The sequence below is a fragment of the Pinus tabuliformis genome, chromosome 6 (genome assembly GCF_031772625.1).
Source record: "Pinus tabuliformis cultivar Carrire ecotype Pingquan chromosome 6, CPIR1, whole genome shotgun sequence".
Classification (NCBI taxonomy): domain Eukaryota; kingdom Viridiplantae; phylum Streptophyta; class Pinopsida; order Pinales; family Pinaceae; genus Pinus; species Pinus tabuliformis.
Window position 1 is genome coordinate 1,865,322,292 of NC_142292.1, and position 8,215 is coordinate 1,865,330,506.

The window sequence follows — 8,215 nt, forward strand, 5'->3', positions numbered from 1 at the left end:
ATAAACAAAATAAATCTATATATTTAAATATCAAAATCAAATAAATCTATATTATTAATTTAAATAAAAAACAATAAAATTTAATAAATGAGATGCATCATTTGATAAGATATTCTATATTTTTAATATTTCTCTTAAAATAAATAAATTTCATATAATTAAATAAATCAAAATAGCCATATATATTTTCTATTTCAGGAAATTTCAAATGTAACATGATAAAAAGGGTTAAATCTTAAGTTTAAAAAATATAACATAGAAGTTATGGAATATATAATTGATTTTAAATGGAGAATGACATATAGTTGAAATGGACAACTAGGGAAAACTAAACTAACACACTTTGCAAACTTTTTTTGGAAGAAAAAGTTGTATATATTCATAAAAGAAGAATTACATATTGCAGATGCCTGAAACATATGCAGAAACGTGGACTGAGCCACAGACAGAAATACTCCAAATGAAGTATCCAGATATGCCCTCTAACAGGGCAGCAAATAAAGGTATAAACCCCAGAAAAACTGCTTAACAGTGTCCAATATATTGCGGCCCCGAAAAAATAGTCCTCAAGAGACAACCCATTTATAAGGTGCAGAAGAACAAAGCACCAAGCATACAAGCTTCTATGGAAAGAAAAAGAGAACAAAAACAGCTAAAGCTTCTATGGAAAGAAAAAGAGAACAAAAACAGCTAGATCTGTCCGCCCAAAACAAAAGGAGAGGCACGAGATGAGGAAGATAGCAGCAAAAGTAGCCACTCCTTCCCCACCCCCTCAAACTCTCCACCCGAATCAGACTGAAAACATGGCTCGGTTGAAATTTTTGATGACAGCCTTGAATTTGCAAATAAATTAGGGTTCCTGCCATGAATGTAATTGGCAAAGAAATTAGGGTTCCTGCCATGAATGTATGGATGGTGAATGATTATGTATTCCAGGTATCTGGAAGATCAATGACTCTAGATTTAAGGTATTGTTTCACTTGATGAAGTTAGTAGAAGATAAGTTTGAAAAGTCTGTTTAGTGCAACACACTTTGCAAACTTATCTTCTACTAACTTCATCAAGTGAAATAATGCCTTAAATCTAGAGTCATTGACCTTCCAGAATACATAATCATTCACCAATTTCTTTGCAAATTACATTCATGGAAGGAACCCTAATTTCTTTGCAAATTCAATGCTGTCATCAAAAATTTCAACCAAGCCGTACTTAAAACGATAAGCCCATGTCCAACAATTTCTTGGAGGAAATGAGCACACTGCCGATCAGATCCTCCTCTTCATAAAATCTGCAATTTACATGATACAATCTAGTCACCCAAATGCAAATTTTTATAAACAATATGAGAAATATGAAAGGGTAGCTTACTTGACTGGTAGATTGAATTGTGGATAGCGTTTGCGACAGAAATCCCCCAGTTCACGAAGAGTGAGAGACTGAGAAGAGCATATATATCGACCTTGAGCAAATGGATGCTCCATCAAGAATATGTGAGCCCTGCATACGTCCTCTGTATGAAGTAATGCAATGGAACCGATGAGATGCTGGAGTTCCCTTAACCACTCATAACACTGGGTATTGCCTGTAGCATAAAATACTCTCCTTAAAGGAATGCTTTGCCAGGAACGTACATTAAGTTATTCAGCGTAGGTATACATTTTGAGCAAATCTAATGATTGAGAAAATAGGTTTTATGGTAAGAGATCTAATGATTGAGAAAATAGGTTTTATGGTAAGAAATCTAATGATTGAGAAAATAGGTTTTATGGTAAGAAGTTATAAGGACAGTTAAATAATGGAGTAATGGTAGATTTTTGTTCACAAAACAAGAGTTTTAAGTTTAATTTGATAATAATCTTAAAAGTGTATAGAACCATTTTAACTATGAATTGGAATTAAAGTATAAATATTTTTTGGAGTGTATATTTGTCTTCATAAATGAATTCAGTTTCTTGAAATTTTTCTTGGGCATTATATATATATATATATATATATATATATAGATATATATGGCATTTTTGAATTCATAAATGGATTTAACTATTAAAATTTTTCCTTTTTTGAAATTGCTTTTGGGCACATGGTGAGAACTTCTATCTTGATTAGAACAAATCTTTGGTGGATTTTAGCACTTGCCTTCAAAGGGGATCAATACCATAACACTTGCATTAATATTGGGAAGTATATATTGAAGAAAAAATGACATAATATATTGAGCATATAATAAGGGGTAAAGGGTTTTTATATGTTTAGTATAAAAAATGTTAATGAAAAAATGGGTGCCTACAATATCTAGTGAAATAAGGGGTTTTATAATTTGGGAAGGTGTATTTAAATAAATTGATTTACAGAAGTATTTTCCAATATGTAATCAAATTAAGGGCATTGTTTAGTATGTCAGGATTTCATTGAGTAAAACCCCGTAATTTTTAATTTTAGACAAAATTTGCTTAAAATATATATATCTAAAAAAAGTGTTCTAAAACTTGAAATATAAGAAAAGGGAATCTCATTTATACCATGTCAAGTTCCTTTGGGATGCCTGTATACGTCTTTACATAGTCATTCTAGAAGAAAGATCATATACATTGAAATATTTTATTTAACATCAATAACAAAATATTTTATTATGATCTAACATTAAAATAATTTTTTCTCTTTTACTTTCTCTATATATATGAAATTGATGTTGAAATAAATCAATTAACATAAATACTGTAAATATTTTTAAAAACTATAAAAATTATACAACAATAATAAAAATAGAAATTAAAAAAAAATTATTTAAAACATTATATTTTATTTAAATTAAATATACTAATTATCAAATTATTAAATCTAAACCATTTATAATTTTTCCTTTTCACAAAAACTATAGATCCGCATAAACCACACCTATGAAGAACCACTATTACTATTATTTAATATATAAGTGTATCACTTTGTTACCGAGAATTAAGCCATTAATGGAAATCCAGAAACGTTGGTCCAAAAGCAATCCACGTGTTATTGGCCACTGGCCTTTAATGACCATAAGTTTGAAGAGCAGGAAAAGCATACCTGTGACCACGGCTAAAGCTTCTTCAATGCTAGCGGGAAGTGTAGGTGCAAGAAGAAAAGGGCCCGCAACTAGCCGCTATTGTCACTACTTCGATTCCATTCTCCAACCCAAACTGACGCGCTGTTTGCTCCTCCTGAAACCTTGGCTAAATAATACATCTGAATATCAAAAATCTCATTACTCAGTTTCAAATAACAATATATTTACCAATGTTAATTTAATAATTGGTTAGATTTTTGAGAACTATATTTGCTGGTTCGAAACTCGTTTACAAATAAATTTTAATGTAATTATTTCAGAAATTCTGTTCTTATAAACCTTTTTGAACTTCACTATCAAAAAATAGAAAATCAAACATTGAACTTACCCAGAAAATAGGCCCTTTACGCTTGATGATATCAGCGTTGCTCCAGCAGGATTCGTCAATACAGTCTCCGAATTCGCCCTTGTAATTCAGCGGAGAAGCTGCAGATATTGAGGAAGTGTATATTACACGCCTCACAGTTTTGGCCTTCTCGCAAGCCCTCAAAATATCAAGGGTCCCATTAACCTCAGCTTCAACGACGCTACTCTGTGTCTTGAAATAGAAAAGATAAATCTCATCCTCAGTTATTTCAGATTTGAAGAATATTTTGAAATCTTACCCTTTTAGGAGATTAATATTTTGGAATCTTATTCTTAGGAGATTAAATAATTAACTGCCCAAGTCCATTGCTAATTCCAAGAATATTATGGAATCTGTTAATTCCAAGAATATTATGGAATCAAACAGATTAGGTCAATTATTTATATGACCATGTCTATCAAAAACTCAAATATTTTGAGAATCCACATAAAATACCCCAGACAAATATGGGCAAGGTCAATTATTTACATGGCCATGTCTTTTAAGAATTCAAATATTCTGAAAATCCACAATCTACATAGAATACCTACCCTAAAATTCTGAAAATCCACAATCCACGTGGGATACCCACAATAAAATTCTGAGATATTCCCAAAATCAGCCATCAACCTAAATTCAATCTGGATATTTGATCATTATTTACCTCTGCGTCTATGGCAAAATCCATCGGTGTCGCCAAGAGAATGGCGAACTCACAGCGCTGAACGGCAGTATCGAAGCTGCCCTTTTCGAGGATATTGGCTTTGAAGAGCCGAAGCCTCTCTTTGGCTCCTGGGAGCGACAGAATATGGGCAGTCTCGCGTTCGTCCCCTGCATAATAATTGAGAGAGCGGGACTTCTTGTTTATAAAACAAAGAAAAATATTAAACAAAGAAACTGCTGTTAATGTCAAGGTCGTAATGTAATATAACATCACCTGGATCCATGACAGTGCCATTGACATTGTATCCCCGGAGCAGAAGATCTTTGATTAGCCATGAGGCAATGAAACCTCCTGCTCCCGTCACACATACAGTGCAGTCTCTTCTTTCCTCGCACATCGTTATCTTTGTCCCTCGCTTCAACAGGATTGTCGGATTGCAAATGAGTGAATTTGGAAAGTTAGAACGAAATATAAGAAGATAAGGTTTAGAGCAAGGAATATCTAAAAGAAGATAGAACAATAATGAGTAATGAGTGAATGAGTTTGGAACGTGGTTGGGATCTAGCAGGGTTAGGAATATTTAAAATCATTTTCTATTGTAAGTGGAGTGTCAGAATTGTATCAGCATATTACCTTTTGTTAATACCTTCTTTGATGTTGGAAGGATTAAGACAAACTGTAGATATTTTGAAAATTTATTATTTTGTTTAATTAAATTTTAAAATTATCACTTAGAAATAAAATTTTAAAATAATACAAAATATTATAATGATTTATACATAAAGTGATTCACTTTTTAGTGTAATGATTGATTCATTGATTGGTTGATTATGAAATACTGCAATGATTGATTGACTGATTATGTAGTACTATGATTGATTCATTGATTGGTTGAATGATTCTAATGGAGTGTAATAATACAATGATTGGTTAATTATAAAGTTGTGCAATGATTGAGTTATCAATTGATTTAAACAATGTAATTATTAATTTTTGTATTTAAAGTAATGTAATTGAATTTTAACATGATAAATTTGTATTATTTAGTTTATTGATTCATAATATGTTAACAACTTTGTGTTATTAGATTTAAATCCTTTTAAATTTGTTGACACCTAATCATAGAGATTGGGCTAATTAGTGTAAATAAATAATGGAGAAAATGGAGAGTCATTGAGAGATGAACTCAACAGTCATTCCTTGTATATAATAATGAACAACCTGAATGAATAATACGATTACATTTGAGGAGTTACCTCTTGGTCTGACATGGTATTAGAGCCAACGCCATTTTTGGCTTCCATCTCTGCTTTGTAACACCTCTCTCGCAACTGCTGCCCCTCTCTAGCAACTGTTGCCTTTCTCTGGCAACTGTTGCAGATGTTCGGTTGGTTATGTGAGGCAACTCTACAAGCGCAGTTGAGGTATCACTCTCTTGGTTTCATAGTGTTAAACGCAAGTGCGATGAATGAAATTCTCTTATCACTATGTATTGATGTTCTGGACCCTACTCAGGTATTTTTCTCTGTTCATACATTTTATTTATAAATCATAGTCAATTAGTGTTAAGCATTCACACTGAGCTTAAGCGCTAAACTTTTTCTTAAGCGTCTTTATTAAAATATGAATTAAGCACGTGGGTAGTATTCTACAACTGGTAAGCGATATCTCATGCGCCCTAAACGCTGGAAATGGTATTCCTATTTTTCACGTGATTAACCTTAGCGGACGACATGTAGCACGAGAAAACCACTTTTCTCACGCGCTCTCGATTTGTTATGCATTGTGCAAGATTTTACGCGAGATTACACGATAGCCATTGGATCAAGCAGGATTGATTGACGGTGGAGATTGGCCAAGCTAATTGGTGAGTGGGTGACGTGATAGCCGTTTGATGAAATGGATCAGATCTGACAGTGATCACGTTGGAAGATGCATGTGAGTTAATTTAAATTTCGAACACGATAACGTTATGAACTGGGGTCTTAATTCCTTTTGGTTATGTTATGAGATTGTGCGATAGTCTTTCGATTGCATGGGTCCCATCGACAGTGGAGATCGTCAGGCTAGTTGGTGAGCGGACGACGCGATATCCGTTGGATCTAGAAAAGTGAGATCAACGACGCAGATTGAAGCGCTTGATAAAAGGAGAAGTCATCGAGGGACCAATAGTGATTGGTCAGATAAGAGGAACCCTCAGGGGGGAAATCCATGTACAGAACTAGATTTAAGCGCAACTGATTGGTTACAAAGTTAACCAGTAGTCGAATTACAGACTACCACCTCATTTTCGTCAACCTCCTGCGTCATTTTTTAACCAGTAGAAGAGTGATTTTTTACACAGTACCATTTTAAAATGCACTCATTCATATCTATTGTGGGAGTGGTTCTCACCGAGAAGGAGAACTATCCAAAATGGTCGCGGAAATCAAACACACTCTCATTTATAATGAGCTATGGAAAGGAGTGCGTGTTGGAGATTGAGAGAAAGAGCCAGAACAACCTACCTCAGACAAGGAATTCGACATTTGGGAAAATAAGAACAGAATGGTTTATGCATTAATTACAGCATCAGTAAATGATGAGTTGAGTCACCATATTTCACCATTTTCAAATGCTTTCGAAGCCTTACAAAAACTTAAGGAAATCTATGACTCACACTCTGCACTTGAATTTGTTCAACTCATGATTAAATTTTTCACCCTTGAATTACAAAATGATGATCCTCTTGCCCTTGCATCAAAAGTAAAATCTATTATGTATGATATCAAAGTCACTAATGTTGAACTGGAAATTCCTCTGATAGCTTTTCTCAAGGAAGTTTATCCCAGTTACTCAAATTATCTTGAGTCATTGCAAGCAAATGGAAACCTCAAAGATATTACCTTTGATTCCCTTGTGAAAAAATTGATGAAAGAGAGAAAGCTTTTGGGAAGGTGACAGCTCCTTAGTCTTCTGAAAAGGTTGTTTTCCTTGCACATAGAGAGAAGAATATTGCTCAAGATTCTTCGAGAGGAAGAGGTGGTCGAAGAGGAAGAGGAAGAAATTTCAGAGGCAGGGGGGGCAGACACTCTCAAGGAGAAAAGTCAGATTTGCACTGCATACGTTGCAAAAGAGATGGATCACATGACGCATCCACATGCAAGTTGCCTTGGGATAGAATTGAGCATGAAAGAAACCAACCCAAAGGTAAAACTAATGAAAAAGAGAAAGGTAAAGCCCTTGAATCCACTCACTATGTTGTGGCACACTTTAATATTCAGGTAAACGAAGGCTTATTTAATGCTTCACTTGCTTCTTGGAAAAATGATTGGTTACTTGATTCAGGAGCAACTTCCGACATGAATTTTAGAAGACTTTTTTTTGAATAATTTTCTGACAATGTTGATGGAGCAGTATACTTTGCAGACAAATCAAAACTCAAGCCATTAGGGCTTGGTACAATCAGGCTTAAATTGCCTGGTCATTGAGACTTTCTTCTACATCATGTTTTATATCTCCTAGAGGTGAGGAGAAACTTGTTGTCCTTGGTCCACATCCGCTAGCAAGGACACTCCATTCATATGTTTGATGGCAAGCTTGAGGTGAGAAAAGCATCAGACCACTCACTTGTCATGACGGGGATAGAATAAGAAAGGCTTCTCAAGCTGCAGGGTACCTCTACTCGTGCTCAAAATTCATCATACAATTCTCATTATGAAAAAGGTACATTTCCATCAAGTTTATTATGGCATGCTAAATTTGGACACTTGAACTATGATAACTCCGCTTGTTGAAGAAAAATGGTGTTACTGGTTTGCCTACAATTCCTAGGAAACTTAAGAAATGTGATGCTTGCATTCTAGGAAAGCATAACAAATAGTCTTTTCATGATTCACATTCGAGAGCACATAGAAAACTTGAACTCATTCATTCATATTTATGTGGTCCAATGGCTGTTTCTTCTACAAATGGAAATAAATATATGATGACATTTATTGATGACTACACTAGAATGTGTTGGGTTTATTTATTAAAGAACAAATCTGATGCTTTTCAAACATTCAAGAACTTTCATACATGGATTTAAAATGATGCACAATCTCATATTGGCTCTATTCGCACT

General features: G+C 34.0%; 1 protein-coding gene across 1 annotated transcript; it reads right to left on the reverse strand.

The window, feature by feature from the left end:
* Positions 1-1,129: 1,129 nt before the first annotated feature.
* On the reverse strand, positions 1,130-4,606 carry LOC149266556 (dihydroflavonol 4-reductase-like). Its single transcript, XM_089396942.1, has 6 exons — positions 4,384-4,606; positions 4,111-4,277; positions 3,429-3,638; positions 3,061-3,219; positions 1,369-1,582; positions 1,130-1,288 (listed from the first exon to the last, which is right to left on the reverse strand). The coding sequence occupies exons 1-4, from the start codon at positions 4,505-4,507 to the stop codon at positions 3,130-3,132; spliced, it is 591 nt and encodes a 196-aa protein (XP_089253068.1). The 5' UTR covers positions 4,508-4,606; the 3' UTR covers positions 1,130-1,288; positions 1,369-1,582; positions 3,061-3,129.
* Positions 4,607-8,215: the final 3,609 nt, after the last annotated feature.